General features: G+C 36.0%; 4 protein-coding genes across 6 annotated transcripts; 2 read left to right on the top strand and 2 right to left on the bottom strand.

Annotated features, from left to right (window-relative positions):
• Window positions 1–1,905: 1,905 nt before the first annotated feature.
• On the bottom strand, window positions 1,906–3,986 carry NCS1 (permease, cytosine/purines, uracil, thiamine, allantoin family protein). The gene has a single exon (XM_011096260.3). The coding sequence runs from the start codon at window positions 3,776–3,778 to the stop codon at window positions 2,093–2,095; it is 1,686 nt and encodes a 561-aa protein (XP_011094562.1). The 5' UTR covers window positions 3,779–3,986; the 3' UTR covers window positions 1,906–2,092.
• Window positions 3,987–5,135: 1,149 nt separating this feature from the next.
• On the top strand, window positions 5,136–6,745 carry LOC105174230 (uncharacterized). Its single transcript, XM_011096259.3, has one exon. It carries the CDS (start codon window positions 5,708–5,710, stop codon window positions 6,548–6,550), a length of 843 nt encoding a protein of 280 aa, XP_011094561.1. The 5' UTR covers window positions 5,136–5,707; the 3' UTR covers window positions 6,551–6,745.
• A 1,350-nt stretch (window positions 6,746–8,095) lies between these two features.
• Window positions 8,096–10,185, bottom strand: LOC105174229 (protein RGF1 INDUCIBLE TRANSCRIPTION FACTOR 1). 3 transcript variants are annotated; one of them, XM_088875259.1, is made up of 4 exons: window positions 9,954–10,185; window positions 9,597–9,779; window positions 9,273–9,488; window positions 8,096–8,727 (listed from the first exon to the last, which is right to left on the bottom strand). In XM_088875259.1, the coding sequence occupies exons 2-4, from the start codon at window positions 9,768–9,770 to the stop codon at window positions 8,467–8,469; spliced, it is 651 nt and encodes a 216-aa protein (XP_088731385.1). In that variant the 5' UTR covers window positions 9,771–9,779; window positions 9,954–10,185; the 3' UTR covers window positions 8,096–8,466. The 3 variants fall into 3 exon arrangements, with proteins under 3 accessions (XP_088731385.1, XP_011094559.1, XP_011094560.1); XM_011096257.3 differs by having other exon boundaries at window positions 8,100–8,727; window positions 9,597–9,782; window positions 9,875–10,183; XM_011096258.3 differs by having other exon boundaries at window positions 8,101–8,727; window positions 9,875–10,182.
• A 2,846-nt stretch (window positions 10,186–13,031) lies between these two features.
• VPS37-1 (Modifier of rudimentary (Mod(r)) protein) lies at window positions 13,032–17,001 on the top strand. Its single transcript, XM_011096254.3, has 7 exons — window positions 13,032–13,264; window positions 14,072–14,293; window positions 14,608–14,695; window positions 15,281–15,320; window positions 15,407–15,453; window positions 15,556–15,676; window positions 16,602–17,001. Exons 1-7 carry the CDS (start codon window positions 13,248–13,250, stop codon window positions 16,763–16,765), a joined length of 699 nt encoding a protein of 232 aa, XP_011094556.1. The 5' UTR covers window positions 13,032–13,247; the 3' UTR covers window positions 16,766–17,001.
• Window positions 17,002–17,244: the final 243 nt, after the last annotated feature.

Here is a 17,244-nt window from a genome sequence, read left to right as displayed (position 1 = left end):
GATGTGATTCGTATATAATTTATAAAGTGTAATCGATTATTATAAAAAAAAATTGATTATTTTCTACATATAAATCACTATAGTTAAAAAATTATGATAAATTAATGTTACCTACCAAGGTCGACAAAAACAACGATGTGAAAACTTAGTATTGACTGTGATTAATAGTTTTACCTATGATTAAAATATTTGCTATAGTTTTCAGATGTAGAATATGTGTCGGCATCGCTTGCAGACACAACAGTTAATAGTTGCTGTGAGGTTATGACTAATTAGTAACCCCCAATGTTTTTTCACTTTTAATGATTGTGACTAACCATAATTAAAAGTCATATTTCTACTAGTGGATGTAGTTAATTAAACCTGATTTGCTAAAGAGGTCTTACTTAATTGATAAAGTTAATGTTTCACAATTAAAATATTATAAACCTGAGTCCCATCATAAAACCCTATTCAATAAATGGAACGCATTAGCCATCTGTTCTAAGGATAGGTAGCAAAGGCTGGAGAAGGCACCAAAAAATCTGCTGAAAAAGGGGGGAAGATTCACTGTTCCTAGTTCACCTGTAGCTGGAACTTTCGTAACCATAAGAATTTTTAGTTAGAATGTGATTCCAATTCAGTACCTTATGTACAAATTATATGTCTACTTTTATAATATTTTTAATTCAGACTTAATTTATCGATATTTAAGTAAATTTAAAAATATTATTCAATGTTGGATTGATTTAATTGGTGGACTTGATAAAAATAAATCCTACCTTATCATATAGACGATCGAATCGGGTGCTAAATATATATATATACTCATGGATCACGGACCAAGTTTACATGCACGATTAGTTGATGAGTTCGATCATAATTACATAAATATTCCATTAATTGTCTGATTAAGAATTCGAAACATAAACAAATAATCGGCAACCTACGCGTTGGTTTTAGTACTCATCCATTTCTTGTCTTTCACAAGTCTTACGCTGTTTGTTGTCAAGCAACACGACACCACACAATCATTCACTCAAGAATCTTTCTCAATTTTGCGTTTCTACGTCTCTATGAACAATCTCAAACATTTCACCTCATTAAGAACATCCTCGTACGGTCGTACCAGCTGTTGTACGTGTTCCGGAGTAAATTTTTCAATTACATTGCCAATATACTTAAACTTTTCAACGGCCCGACAGAAGACATAGTGGTCTATGATCTGAACAAGAAAAAGTCAGAGCCGGGTGTCGTAACTCATAATGGTTGACTTTATTTTTCATGAAAAAAGAATGGATATAGGGAGTTGTATTTCATTGGTGGTGCTGTTAATTTAGTTGCCACGGGAAGAATGCCATTGATGTATTTGTCATTGTGTAATGTCTGTGTCTACGGGTGTGAACTGAGAAAGCCCAATTCTAACATCATCCTAAGTCTTTAATATTGAATCTATTGTTGTAAGAGGCCCACGTTATTTATAATTGAATTTTGACTTTTTACGTATTTGAAAATTAGCATTTAGTGTTTGGATATTTATGCACTTCTTTTGCGTTATTCTTACATAGAAGAAACATTATTGAATCGTTGGAGCTTGACTTATTGATTGAACTAATGTATTACTTAATTGTATTAATGATGTAATTACGTAATTAAGAACAATTTAATCTAATTACTGTCTCTTTCTGTGTATAGAATTTTAAGATTTCTTAAAGACAGACGTCAGCCTTCCAACTTATGCATGGTTTTGCCCTTTGATTGAGTAGTGTGGGTCATACGTGGGCCTGTTTCATCTAGGTCCAAACCCAAAACCGCAGGTTTTGGTCGTTCTTCCTCATGTCATTGTTAGAACGACATGTCGGTTGTTGGTCTTGGACTTTAAAAGAGTCGAGATGTGTATACCAAAGTATTTACGGCCCATAAATATACTAACAATCGTATCTACATTTCTTTCCTGGAAGTAACACAAAAAACATCCCTTTCGATCCTTTACAAAGAAAAATTCTGTATTTGTACAATTCATACAAATTTAAGTAATAAAACAAAGTTGGGCTGATACCAACATGATCAATAATACAGGCAAGCCCAGGATTCAGTTGGGCCTATCTCTGAACTAAGATGTACTATCAGGCAGCAGAGGTTCCGTGTCCTGATGATTACTCCGCTTGCTCATCAGTGACCGAAGTATCCAGTGTATGATTCCGGCAGAGAAGAAGCTAAAGAACCAAGCATTGTTGTAAATTACAGTAAATGTGTCTGAGACAGAACCTAAAATCCCAACCTTGTGCAAGAATCCTGGAATCACAGGCAAAATGCCTAAGATCAAAGCGGCGATTGCTGCCAAATTGTATCCACCAAAGTAGTAATAAGCCCCTGTCGGACTCAAGGTGTACAAATCCTTGATACTCAAATCTGCCCGCTGAATCAGGTAATAATCCGCCAGAATTATGCCACCAATAGGTCCCATGATTGCAGAATATCCAACCAGCCATGTGTAGACGAAGCTTTCGCTCGACTGGAGAAGCCTCCAGGGCTGGAATGCAATCCCGAGCAGTGCTGTTATTAGTGCACCTCTCTGAAATGTGATCTTGGAAGGGCTCAGGTTGACTAATGCGTTTGCAGGAGCCACAACGTTGGCAGCAATGTTGGTAGTAATGACGGCGAGACTTATGCCTAAGATGGCTAAAATCTTGGTCCAAACTCCACCAATTGCTCCCAGGAGTTGGATTGGACTGGAAATCACGTTCCCGAATATCACTTTGGTCGATGAGGTTACTGCTAGGCCTACGAACGTGAATAAGCCCATAAAGATCGGTAGGCCAGCCTGTCCCATGATTTGAGCGCGTTGTGTCTTGGCGTAGCGGGTGAAATCCGGGATGTTAAGGGCCACAGTGGCCCAGAAACTTATGTTTGCTGTGAGTGAAGGGAAGAAGAGAGCCCAGAATTCAGAACTTGATAGCCTGGAAGATAATGAGAGCATGTGGCTGAATCCTCCAGCCCTGATGTATGACCAGATGAGAAGGCAAGCAGTAAGGAGAATGAGAATCGGGGCAGAGTACTTCTCCAGTTCCTTGATTCCGTCCATTCCTTTCCACACAATTCCCAACTGCGCCACCCAAAATGTAATGAAACAGGCGAATTCAAGAGGGGATGTTCCAAGCCAAGACAAGGGTTTTGCAAAGGTTGATTCTTCGATGATTCTCGGGAGGAGAAGGAAAATTGCTTCACCCCCAATCCATGATTCAATCCCATACCAACCACAGCCAACCAGTGCTCTAAGGAGAGTGGGAATATGGGCGCCCCGAATTCCGAACGACGATCTAGCCAAAACCGGGAAAGAGATTCCGAATCGTGTCCCCGGATGGCCCGTCAGTATTAACGGGAATAACAGGATTAAGTTCGCCGCGACGACGACGGCGATTCCCTGCCACCATGCCATTCCAAGGTCAACCAGGCTTCCAGCCAGGTAATACGACGGCACTCCCACCACTAATCCGACCCACAAACTGGCCATTTCCAGCCCAGAAAAAGTCCTCTGAGCCGACGTCGTTGGCTTCAGATCATCGTTGGCGAGAGTGGGATCAGGGTCAAAGTCATCAAACTGGGAGATGGGTTTGGACCATCTTTTTACCATAGCAGAGTTAGACTGTGTCTGGAGCGAGGTGGGAGTTTTTTCAGTTAACTTGGTAGGAAAAAGAGGGTTCTTGAAAAGCGAATCAGGTTTCTTGGGGTCTGAGAAGAAAAGGGCATGGCGATGGTGGTGGGGATGGAGATGGAGGCTCAAACATTTGGAGAGCATGATTCCGACAGGGACAGTGGAGGGGATTCAGATGGGGTTGTTGGAATCAGTGGTATCTGTTCGGGGGAGTTGAAACTTTTAGGATTAGACAATGAGTGGTGGGCATCTAACTGCACTCTGTTTTCGTAATTTTCGCTTTAGTTCGTGTTAAACAATGTAGAGATAATCAATTTGAATCTTGAATTTGTGTTTAACTAATATAGGCAATCACTTCCAGTCTTCAGTAGCAGAGAATTCGGGTGTGTGATATATAAAATGTGAATTGACAGCATATGCTCCATCTCTACGTCAAAATGAAATTAAATATATTTCATATTAAATTCCGGGGTACAATAATTGACCCTCATAATACCTATTCTTCACTTTAAATTGCATTTTCATTTTATATGATACAACAAAATTATGAATGATTGTCAGTAACTGAACTAATTATCTTGATCTGTCTAGTTTGTGTTTCTATTTTTAATCGTTGATATATATTTTTTATTTTATACAGATTTTCATATAAAATAAAAATATATTTGAATCAGTTAATAAAATTATATTTTTATATTAAAACTTCGATCATATGAAAACAAGTGGACCAATAGGATGATAGAGAATTTATGACTTGGGACTTTGCTAAAGTCCACGTAACCGTCAGCATTGTACACATGGATGTTTGGACTTCAACAGGCAATAGTTTGGTGGACTACATCACATGTACATGCGAACCCGCATGAACTTAGGGCGCGAATCCAATCTTGCCAAAATTTGTGTTCCTCTCTTCTCTTTCCCGTAAAAAGATAAAAGAAAAAGAGATATTTATTTTCTCCTAGCTCAATTTGAATTATACAAGGTTGTTGGATTATAATAGCCAATTTCATCTTCATAATTAGATCTGCTGAATTACAACTTACCAAATTTTGTTTGTAATGTGTTTCCCCCAAAAAAAATAAAAATTGCAAAAGTATTATATGTATTATTTTACTATGATAATAGTTGTGAATTTTGAATTCATTGCAATAATTTCTTACATAGAAAAATTTTATTTTAAATCAAATTTGATTGGACTTATAATAATATATGATAAGAGGAATATATTTACGGTGTGATTGATGTATAATTTAAAAAAAGTGATCAATCACATAACAAGTATAAAACACCTGATTTGATTTGATCATATATGATTTTGAATAAAAAAAAAATTCCCAATTCCATAATACTCAGATGAACTTTTTATCATTTAATTATATATGATCATCTCCATTTACTTTCAAGATTTTCTTTTAAATCTAATTAACTAAAATATCCCAAAACCAAACATCCACCAAAAAAAAAAAAAAATAGTTTTTATCAGTTGATTACATTATCACTGCATTAATTAAACGTGACATAATAATATCTTACATGATATCTCAAACCATTTACGTGTAATGAAATGGCAAAACACAAGTCATCTAGTTACGACAACACTTTTGATTCTCTTGCAACCTCCGACGATATGTACGGCGTACCAATAAAACCACCAAATTCCCAACAACTCTCTCTGTCTTTTCGTGCCTAAATTTCAACTCTAAAGACTAAAACCCCTATTCTACTCTTTCTTGCCCGAAAACCATTGAGTTCTTCTTATATGTGAACACAACAAAACCAAAGCCCAATTCCTCCTCCCACTTGTTGCATCTCTGACCACCCCTTTCGCCCTATGTTTAGCGCGTGTCAACTACTTTGTCACCTTCAAAACCATACCCTAAATTCCTAATTCTTTAATGTCATACTTCCAATTACGTGACAAAGATTATGGCATGACACACGACACCATCTTTTTCTTAAATGCTAAATTAAAACCACCCAAATCCAAATCAAATATTCTCGTAAATCCAGAGATTTTATGATCACCTCCAAGAAACTGATGATTATCCAAGAATTGTAAGAATACGATGATCAATGGAGAGCATAACTTCACCGCCGATGCAACAGGGTAGCTCTGGTTCCATTCTCAGTCCCTTGCTCATTTCCATGCTCGGCATTGTTCTGACATCCTTAGCCATAATAGTCTACCACTTCTTCCTCATTAAGTACTGCATGAGTAGGCACCGCAACGCCACCACGCAGCCGGAACCCGCTCCGGCCGCCGCCCCTTCACCCACCGGAATCGACGACAAACTCCTCCAAACAATCCCGATTTTCACCTTCTCCGCCGTGAGACGCAACATGGATCAAGAAGAATGCGTCGTGTGCTTGGGGGAACTGGAGGACGACGACATGGTCCGTTTGCTGCCTAATTGCAAGCACGCATTTCACTTACCTTGCATCGACCGATGGTTCGCGGCGCACGCGAGTTGTCCGCTGTGCAGATCCCCGATAGTAATCGAGGAAATAAATGTACCATGTCCAGAGTCACATCATATGAGTGATTCGGATTGCGAGATCGGCAGCGAGTCCAGCACGAGAAGTAGCAGCAGCGTGCCGTCGCCGAGGGAACAATCGTTCGGTCTCCTACGGCATTGTGCGTCGCTGGTGTGGCCGCCGCCTGTGGATAGGAGATCGCCGCCGCGTTTGAAGCGGTCGATGTCGATGGATCAGTCGTTGGTGGTAATTAATCTACAAAGGGTTAACTGTTTCAGCGGTTCATCGTCGTCTTCGTCTAGAGGCCGTGTGCTGAGGAGGAGTGGATCGTGTAGCACGCGCTCAATGAGCCATTTTGATCGGATGCCTTCCATGTGGCTCAGGTCGTTTTCGCGGCTGCGACTGGGGAAGGGGAACAACGGAACAATTCTGCCTTACTGAAAAATCGTGGTTTTCAGTCAAATTCTTGCAAGGGATGAGCTTGATGAACTCAATAAGCTTATGCCATGGAGTGTACAATCAAGCGAACACGAAGTACTACCTTCTCAGCACTACTTTCCATTCTTTTTTCTTTTTTCACATTGACATTGACAAAAATTGGTTAAAATCTTTTATTTGTATACTAAAAAAAATAGTATATGTATATTATATATAACAAAAATAAAAATACAAATTTTAAGATGAAAAATTCGAGTTGATGGTTTCCTACTCTAATTCAATTTTCTATTTCAATTTTATTTTATTTCACATATATCAAGAAGAAAATTTAACTGAAAGTCATGTTTGAGGTTGGCCCAACTCAATTTCTCATGCGAAGGCCCAACTAAGTTAAAATTAAATTATAATTTGGTTTGATTGCTAATATTTGAACTTAATCCAAAAGTTAATTGTATGAATGGTGATAGTCTTAGTATGATTTTTTACGTTAATCTCAAAATTTGGCCAAATTGCATTAGTAATAAGTACCTACTAAGACTTAATTAGAGTAATAGCATAGCCCAATTTGTTGAATACTCTAAAGTCATCAACATTTAAATTAAGTGCATTAATTGTTGGGTACGCTCTCAACAAGAATAAATGTTGCTACCCTATGCCTATGCCTATGCCTATGCCGTAGAGTGTACAAAAATTAGAGTGGACCTGCTTAATTAAAAAGTGAACCTAATAAGTTTAATATGTTTGATTTTTTTTTATGGTAAATTAATATTATTTTTCTATAGTGTTTTAATTTATATTTTTTTAAAAAATATATGGTTTATATATTAAATAAAATAATAATTTTGATGTGGCTAATGACTTGGTCGGTGCCCTACTGTATAAAATCCATCGTCAGGAAGAAGAGATTCTAAGGTTTATAGATATCTCAAATTCATTTGCAATTAATGTGGAACGATTACTCATATCAAATTTATTATTAAAAATAATAATTAAAAAAAAATCCATCTAGACGACCTAGAGCGGAGGAACCTTCTCCGGTCCTACCATTGATTAATGAGAATATTCATTACTTTTGCTAATTTCTTCCATCTTTTTTTTTTTAAAAAAAAAAAACTTTCTTCCTCTAATCTATGCACTTAACAAGTCATGTTAACCATTTAAAAATCTATAATTATACACGTGAATTATACACATTTAATTAGTCATAAAGTTAATTATCATAATTTTGATTGCATGGGTTTAAAGTGAATAAAATGAATTTTCTTTTATGCAATTTATATAATTTCAAATAAAATAATAATAGAGTAATTAATATATTTCTCATAAGTCTTGTTTTGGAAAATCAAAAGAAAGACAAAAGCAGAAGTAAACAAAGGAAAGAATGTGACCCGAACTAAGTAACAATCGTAGAAAGTTGATTTGCCCCATTGGCCATTGCTGCATCTATTAAACTAATGAAAAGGTAAACGGCCCATGTGGGTTGCAGGCCCCATGAAAACTATCAGACCAACTCCACATACACTTGCTTTATTTTTTCTTAATTACAACATTTCTCCATTATTCATCTTTCCACAACACAACTCTTTTCTTTTACAAATTCTGTTGCATTTGTCTGTTTTATTTAATATATATATATATATGTTACGTGTATAATTTTTTTTATATGATAATATAAAAAGCATCATTTTTGTACACGTAATTGTATATATTAAAAGTAACAGAAGAATACAACAGGATTTGGAATAAAAAATCCAATCTGATAGGGTGGTGGGTGTTTTTGTACACTCCCTAAGACCCCCAAACCCCACCCTACCCAACACCCCCTCAATGAAATGCTACCTAGAATTGCTTTTTGTTGGGGACAATTAGGGACCCCAAAATATGAGTTTAGTTTTAAAAGAAAAGAAAGAAAGAAAGAATTAGGACCTAAAAGGTGCTCTTTGAGGAATGCCCTTTCTTCTTCTTGCAGTTGCAGTAGAAGGAGGTGGAGGAGGTGTGGGCGGGTATATGTCTTGTTGTGACCCTTCACGCAATTCTTCCACCAGATCTTCTCTCGATGATGATGATATTGACACATTATTATTCACTCTTCTTGATGATGATGATGATACCCCCTCTCCTGATCTTTGCATCACATCCAATCTAAACCTTGCATCACCGTTCCTCTTTATTCCTACAACCTAATTCATAATAATAATAGTTGATGAGCAATTAGAGTGATTAACGGTTATAACCCCGGCCTAATGGTGATGATGACAGTGAAACATACATTACATAACAAAAAGATGATAATGATGGGCATCATTAGTTGGTTGTGTGATGAAAAGGATGGATCCATGGGGATGAGATCGATGTTGATGAAAATATATACATGATCATCATCCCTCGACATTGTTTATCAATGTATTCATGGTGGGAGTGTATACTACTGCAATTGCAATTACAAAGATTAATTGTATAGATAGATGATGGATGATGATATATCATTATTGGGTATTGGTTATAACAAACTTATATAATTGATAATGATGGGGATGGAGATGGTTTGTGAATGTGGGTCATCATATATGTATTTGATGAATAAGATGATAATCCATCCTCATCATCAATTTCATTTAGCAAAAATTCAATAACACTCTCAAGTTATTAAGAATGTTATCATAATGATATATATGATCAAGAAACACACAGACACAGACACTCAAGTAGCTAGTAACTAAATTACCTTACATCCCAAAGAACAGAAACGAAAGGTGTCCAAGAGGCTCCTCCCACAGATTTCACAGACATGAGAAACGGCTTTCCCACCCTTAGGCTGAGGCCTTTCATTCAGAAACAAAACCCTCGCGCTGTTTATTACATACGTCTGCACTCCACTTATGTCCAAAACCTTTTGAATCTCCGAAACTCTCACCACATCATGGTACGAAGATCGCCTTATCTACACACCAATATTCATTCGCACACATCAATTTTCGGTCCGTAAAACCTCTCTCATAATCTTCAGTTATACTATTCAAGGGAGAATTTAAACTGACTGATTAGTGACCTGAATGACTTGATGATCCTTGTGTTTGGATGAGCGGCAGTAGAAGCAGAAGGCGTCCACATTGCAGTCCAAGCAATACATGTTACACTCACTCCGGGCGGCGTCGCCGTGAGTCCGGCAGACACTGAAGAAGTCCGTCTTCAGCAGTCTTTCTAGCCATGGAGGAACCAGCATTGTCTCCTCCTGCTACAACAACAATTTAGTCATCAACTTCATTTCACACTGAACAAGAATCTCAGATTGTAAAAGAATGAGTGATTCAACACATGACTCATTACCACCAATTATGAAACTTGGGTTCCTCCAATGGTGATGGGAATTGCAAGAGAGAGAGAGAGAGAGAGAGAAAGGCCTAACCTAAACAACCAGCAACTTAGAAATCAACAACAAAACTACACCTAAGCTAAGGAAGGGACAAAGAAAGCCTAAATTTTTATTTATGATAAAAAATCAAAGAAAGGGAGGGTGAGGATGAAAAGGGGTGGCTCAAGATTGTTGTGAAGCGTTGGATGGGTGGAAGGGTTTGGCGCTTACGCTACAGGCTACAATATTTTTGGATCTTTCTTTGCGTCTGGACGTGGGCATAAGGGTCGGCCACTGGGCTACGCTATACTACTTCAACCACACCGCATACGGCGTCGTCCTCCCATCCTCCTTAATTTTCCACCCCCCCCCCCCCCCCCCTTTAACTGTTTTTTTCTTTTTGGATGCCGATGGAGTAATAAATTATAATGTCCATCACTTTAATGTCCAAAATGCCCTCGATGTTTTCCTATTTCTCACGTTCCTTTTATGCCAATAATGGACATGAGATTTAGGCAGGATGTCATGTCCGACCTTACTGGAACTCTTGAAGTTTGATTCAGGTAATAAATTCTTTAAATTTTATTTAGACGAATGGATTCAAATTTGAACGATGGATTTTACATAACTATATTAAACAAATTTAAAGCCCACCACAATACTATTAAAAAATAATTCAGAATGAAAATTAAAGGATTTTAAATAAATTAAAACATATAATTATTCAACCAAATGTAGTGAATTTATTTTTATAAATTCAAAATCTTGTAACAAAACATAATATAAATAAGTAAATTTTACTTTTCCTCATATTAGAAATATATATATATATATATATATATATGACGCAATAACAACTCATCCATTGCCAAAAACAATTCTCCCTATATTATAACTACATGCATCCATTAGTGGTTGGGGAAAAGAAAAGATGCCTAACTTTATACATACTTGCCATCTATCATTACACTCAAAACAGGAAAAAGGAATCTATTTAATTAACATACTTATGCACGCAAATAATCTTTTCATTTCAATTTTATTGCTGCCCCCTTTATCAAGTTTGGCACAAAACTCACTCCCAAAATACCCTCTTTTAAATTTTCAACTATTGCCCAATCAAATTTAGTTTAATTGGTGAAATTGAGATTTCATAATCAGAATATTACGTGTAGATACTAATCTATCTACTTTAATAATTATTATTATTAATTAATGTATATATATATATATATATATAACATTGATTATTGAAATTTACAATTTAATCGTAACCAATTCACTAAAAAAGGACATCCGGACCATTGGGATGAACAAACTATAAACAAGTACAAAAATCTATTCCATATATAGCATTGTGATCGTGGATGATCACTATGCTTATGAGGTAAATATTTGGAACATTTTGCAATTACGAGGATTTATAAATACTTTATGCTTATTTTTTAATTAAAGAATAATATAGAAAAGACTATATAAGAATTCGATTATAGATGGATTATTAATTATGTATAATATAAATATAAATCAAGGTATTATCATTTAGCCAGGAAATTAGTTGCCAAAATTATTATGTTTGATGTGTGTCCGTGAACGCGCTGCCAAAGTGGACACAAGAATTTTATTTATTTATTTTATTATAATTTTATATCGTATTCATATACCCTGTCCCTATTATTATAGTTTTATAATTAATGTGAGACTTAAATAAAAAGAAAAATACATTTGTTTATCACTGAATTATAATTTTGTATACTGTTAATTGTCGATAATAACAATTTAGATATAAGTATTATTACTACTTGACAAATTAAACAAAATTATCATCAATCCAAACACATTATATTGATTATTTAATACGTCATCATTAATATTATTTTTTTTCTCTAAGTTGTTTATTATGCAAAGCTTTTATGCTGATTACCATACATCACAACCCTACACGTATGTACAGATAATTAGTGCAGTTTAGGATAAAAGGGTTAGGTAAAATATACATGATGAATCTAAATCACGACAGTCAATGAGGCCTTGCTCGAGTGGTAAGGTTGAGTCCTTATAATTAAAAGGTTATGGGTTTTAGTCTCACCAATTCTACTTTTAATAATAATGTCTTGTTTCGTGGTTTCATTTGAACATATTTATTGATTTAGAAATACTTATGTACTGAATTAGTATTTTTGTATTTAAACGTACTGAATAATGAATGGAATCTTATAAAAAAATCAAAAGCATTACAATGTAATAATAATGAATGGATCTTGATCTAATCTTTCACGAAAATTGTCAGAAGCTGAGCAAACGAGACTGGTGGGGAATGGGACGACTTTATGTGTTGAGGAAGGGAGTGAGGCTGGCAGACATATGGGAACGTGCCTCAAACCATCTCTTTACTCGCAAGTGCCTAATAATCCCATGTTATCCTCAATTATTTAACCTGAATTTACAAACTCTTTACTCCTTAATTATCGAACCACATCACTTTATCTTGTCAAAGTTAGGACATCTTAACTAAGCAAGGTTCTGTGGTATGGACCATCAACATATAATTTATAATTAATTTTTTGGACAATCATCATTAAATGAAATTCTGTAGTCTTAATAATAAGTTGAGATTCTAAAAATCTGGATTGAATTTTCTATTTTAATCCCCATTGCATCTTTAGTCCATTTTTACATATATATAAAAATTACTTGATTAATTTTTTTATCAAATAAAAAATCCAATGTCCCAGACATCTACACCAGTGGAAAGTTTTGGATAGAAGTCATAATTAGTACAAGTATTTATTTATTTTCATTATATATTCTTTTTTTTTGATTGGACTGTACCTAGTTGTTTCCGAAAAAAACAAAGGATGTTCCATGATTATATATTAGCATATTGGGCCGTATGAGCACCCAATTGGCCCAACTAACACCTTTTAGAATTTGGATTATTGGCTCAGCCCTCCAAAGCCCAATAGTGAGTTGGAATAATAAATTTAAATACTTGAATCAAGGGACTAATGTGCAGCATTACAAAAATTTTGAGGCAATATTTTAATTATTGTAAAGATCGGGACTGAAATACATTATTCGGAATCTTAAAGGACATAAATTGTTATTTACGAGAAGAAGAAGAAGAGAAGGAAAATTCGCAGCACAGAATACCTCAAACACGGTGCAGTCTGAAATTGGTGTGAACAAAATAAAATACAATAGGAACGCCAATCAAAATCTGATCCCAGGGAGCCCAAATTACATATATTGGATTTCCCTCTGGCGAAACGGTTGTCGGAAATTCTGATTCTCCTTCTTGATTGATTTTCTATCAGGCGATCGACGGCTGAGGACCTATTCAAAGTCATGTTCAAAAGTTTCTGGTAATCTGTCCTTTTCCACTATTTCTTCTTCGTTCGGTATAATTTATTTTGTGATGGAGTCAATAGATAGGCTGTGTTAAGGTACCTTGATTGTTGGAAATTTCCCCCTTTATTTCTGTCCCTTTTCCGATGAAGAGAACGGCGTCGGGGTCAATTGTTCTGCACTTTTAGTTACTGGTATGAAAATGGTCTGTTTTCTGATGGCTGGTGCAGATTATTAGGTTTTGCAGATATCGCATGAATTCAATTCTGTTGTTTTTCGTATAACAGAATAGTTGGATAGGCGTTTGTTTTATTCTTTATTTTCTGTTTGTTCTCTAATTTCGTCGCTGATATTAAAATTTAGGTCTTGTTAGTTGAGTAGGTTTTTAATTGTTCAACCTAGGTGTGCAGAACGACCTACTATAATTTTACACTTTAAGTCACCTATGAGTTTGTGGGTTTTAGGGGATTGCTTTCTTTCTGTTTATCTGATTTAAATATATTTCAGTTTTTTGTGGACTTGCGTGCTGTTCCTATTGAACTGCATTTGTTTTGGTATGCATTTAATGGTGTGATTTCTTTATGCTTAATTTTCCATGTTATGCTTTCATGAAACTTTTGACACTGTGCCCTTGTGAAAATCGGATGGAATAAGCTATGATCTGTGGATGGATTGAACAATAAGCACACTGCTGTCGCACTTGAGCTTGGCAACTGCTTTCTTACATGATTCGTATCTATCCAAATTGTTTTTATCGTGGAATTTGATCTGCTGCGCCATATACGGACATCTTATTTTCTTGCTCTAATTGCATATGCCCACAGGGGCTCTCAGGAGCAGCAAGCTCAGCCACGGCCACAGGAAATCTCTACAGATTCATGGTATCCACCTTCTGTCAACAGTTCAGCCAGCTCCTCACGCCCAACAACTCCTGGTGGCACATCAAGCAGCTTCAGCATGTCAAGACCAAACGATCGACCGAGCTCTTTATCTAATGTTTCACCAGCGGAAGCAGCAGGCATCATTGCTATGTTGAAAGATAAGAGGTAGGCAATTTTTCTTATATATTCTCATTAGAGTTTTAGTGCTATACCTTGGTTTCTTACTTTATCCTTTAAAATTATGCTTTCATTTTATCTTTTACCAGAGACAATATGATACCGTTCCAGTTTGGTAAATATAGGGTTGACTTAGAAAAAACTATACTCTGTATGGAATTTGATTCAAGGCAGTTTTACTGTTCTCATTGTTATCATCTATGCCCTTATAGAAGAAACTACAGATGCTAAGGAATTGGTTATAAAAACAACAATAACCTGTAGAGTTTCTCATTGTATCTATGTTGTTTACTGCTTTTCAGTGTTGATGAGCTAAGAAAGCTTCTGTCAGATAAGGATGCTTATCAGAATCTCTTACTTTCTCTAGAACCTGTCAGAACTCAAAACAGGGTAAGCTGCAGAGGTGTTCCCCTTTTTTTATATTTTATCGTCATAGGGGATTTGTTTCTCATGCTTGCTCAAAGTGTCAATTTTCTAACTGGGATAGTGAACACTTTTAAATTGGAGAAGCTATATAGACACTTCCATGATGTCACCAGAGCAGGTAAAGTTGTCATGCCTGGTAAATAATGTGTGCCTGGTTGTGATGTTATCATCCTTTTGTGGTTTGCTGTTTTTGCATGTTACAGCTAACTTTAGCCTCTCGAGATTGCGAATTTGTAGACCTGCTCATGTAATTGATCAATGGATCGACAGTGCTTCTTCAGTTTTACTTGGTTGTTCTGCTTGATGCTTGCCAAAATATATTTGCATTTACAGTACAACCTCAACTTGGAAAAGTCACATCTTTCCTCTTGTCCTATGTTTTCTGTTGTACATGTCTTTATATGCATGCAAGTGTCTACTCTCATATTTGTATCCTTATTTGTACATGTTGGTTCATGCGTGTTCTGTTAAGCTAGTCACTTTTTTAGCAAGCTATGGTTTTGCGATTATTCTTACACACACAAATGTCTTGAATATTTGCTCATTCAGGTCAGGGATGAACTTAAGAATGAGACTCTGCAGCTTGCTAGTAAGTTACCCACTCACCGCATTTCAGTATAAGCGCTGAAAACATGTTTGAACTTATATTTGCAAAATTACTGATCTCAATAACAGGAGAGAATCTAGAAAAAGAACCACGAATAATGGAGCTAAGGAATCAGGTGAATGATGTGACCTTACTGCATTCACTATAATCTTTCGTTGAAGTTCTATTTCCAATTTGCTATTTGACATTTGTATTGTCTACTTGTTTCTGGCTTCAGTGCAGAATAATCCGCACTACAGAGCTGGCTACTGCTCAAGAAAAATTGCATGAATTAGAGAGGAAGAAAGAAGAGACTATGAAGTATTATTCTCCCTCATCACTACTTCACCGACTTCAAGGTAATTATGACTGTGTTTCATGTACCTTTCTCTATTCCAAGACAGTGGTATTGCATGTACTGTCACAGACTTTGAGATTTCAACATGTATAACCAGGTGGTTTTTGCCAGTTCCTCATGATGTATGTGTCCATCGCTTGTCCTTACACTTCTTAAATTTGTGCAAAACCTATTACACTGTCACCACACAATGACCTTCTTGTTTGTCAAACTGGAACATCTAAATCAGCTCTTGCCATATTGGACCATATCTGTGAAACACCTATTCTGGAACTACCTCCAACTTTTACTGTGATGTTTGTTAGTCATTGAGCCAAATATTCTCTCTGACTAGTTACCACTGCCCAATTTTTCCTTCATTTTTGGTCAGTTATGTTGTACTTGTCATATCCATGTTGGGATACTTCTTGCAAAACTTGATTCTCTTTTTGCTCCTTTGAATTGGTTAATTTCTAACGCATGTATTCAAATGTAAACACGCCATGTTAGTTTCAAATGGTTTTCTAGCTTTTGGATGATTTGCCCATGCAAGTATGTGCTATATGGGTAAGGATTCTAGTCATTTGTTTTCCATTGGGTGCAACAGAGGTTCTCTAAGCTTTCATCTTTGCTTGTCCGTTCTTTTCCATTCTTTTCTTTCTTTAATGTTTGTTTTGGTGTATGCATAAGTTGGAGTGGATGGGGTGGGTTTGGGGGATTGAGGGCAGGAAGGTTGTTGGCAAGAGTCGTTTAACATCATCTAGGACAAATTTACCATCAATGATTGCTTAATGTCATGTCTTCACGTAGGGTCTGAGTTTCCCACATGGGGACAATAATTTATGCTCTGAAATTGTTGTTTGTATTGTTTTCAAGCGAATTAGTTTGCTCTGAAATAAGATGACATTTGTAAATTAGAGTAAATAGTTATTGTTGTATTATTTCAGATGCAATGAATAAAACAGACGAGGAATCTGAGGCTCTTCACAGACAGCTTCTTGATAGAGAGATTGATTTGGCATCCTTTGTACAGAAATACAAGAAGATGCGTTATGCGTATCACAAACGTGCCCTTACCCATCTTGCTGCTAAGACATCTGCAACCAGCTGAACCTCGGTATGCTATCAAACTGAATGGGCTTCTGGATGTTATACTGCTTCTCCTCTCCTATGTAAAATTGATTTGTACGTACGACTGCTGTGTATGATTCCTTTTTGGTTCCTTTATGTTTGATCGATTTGCATTCAGTTTTAAACAGTATTATAGAGAAATATTTAGAAACTATTCTGTGGAACAAAAATCAGTAAAGTCATCAATGGTGCTAATTAATTGTTGACTTTTAACCACTTCCTCTCTAACTATCTTTACATGGTTTCCTTTCATCTTTTTGTCATCACTTGCTATTACTGAAAGGTAATAATCACAGACATCAAAATAAAGATATATGCAGAAATATTTAAGTTCACGCATAAAGTTAGATGTATGTTTCTCATGCACAGAATTCTTATCAGTTGAAATACGGTACTAGAAAAATAGTGCTGCCAAATACCATCGATCCCTGCCTACTTGTCCAAATTCACCTAACATAA

This window comes from Sesamum indicum, linkage group LG11, assembly GCF_026168435.1.
Source record: "Sesamum indicum cultivar Baizhima isolate 11 linkage group LG11, ASM2616843v1, whole genome shotgun sequence".
NCBI classification, from domain to species: domain Eukaryota; kingdom Viridiplantae; phylum Streptophyta; class Magnoliopsida; order Lamiales; family Pedaliaceae; genus Sesamum; species Sesamum indicum.
The sequence above is the reverse complement of the archived record's forward strand: the minus strand, read 5'-3'. Positions and strand labels throughout refer to the sequence as shown.

Bases quoted from the DNA above. Each gene is read 5' to 3' on its own strand.
- LOC105174229 (XM_088875259.1), bottom strand. From the start codon at position 9,770: ATGCTGGTTCCTCCATGGCTAGAAAGACTGCTGAAGACGGACTTCTTC. The intron at 9,489-9,596 runs GTCACTAATCAG...ATTGGTGTGTAG, and splicing joins AGGATCATCAAGTCATTCAG to ATAAGGCGATCTTCGTACCA. The intron at 8,728-9,272 runs GTAATTTAGTTA...ATTATGAATTAG, and splicing joins TCTGTTCTTTGGGATGTAAG to GTTGTAGGAATAAAGAGGAA.
- VPS37-1 (XM_011096254.3), top strand. The intron at 15,454-15,555 runs GTGAATGATGTG...TTCTGGCTTCAG, and splicing joins TAATGGAGCTAAGGAATCAG to TGCAGAATAATCCGCACTAC. The intron at 15,677-16,601 runs GTAATTATGACT...GTATTATTTCAG, and splicing joins ACTACTTCACCGACTTCAAG to ATGCAATGAATAAAACAGAC.
- NCS1 (XM_011096260.3), bottom strand. From the start codon at position 3,778: ATGCTCTCCAAATGTTTGAGCCTCCATCTCCATCCCCACCACCATCGC.
- LOC105174230 (XM_011096259.3), top strand. From the start codon at position 5,708: ATGGAGAGCATAACTTCACCGCCGATGCAACAGGGTAGCTCTGGTTCC.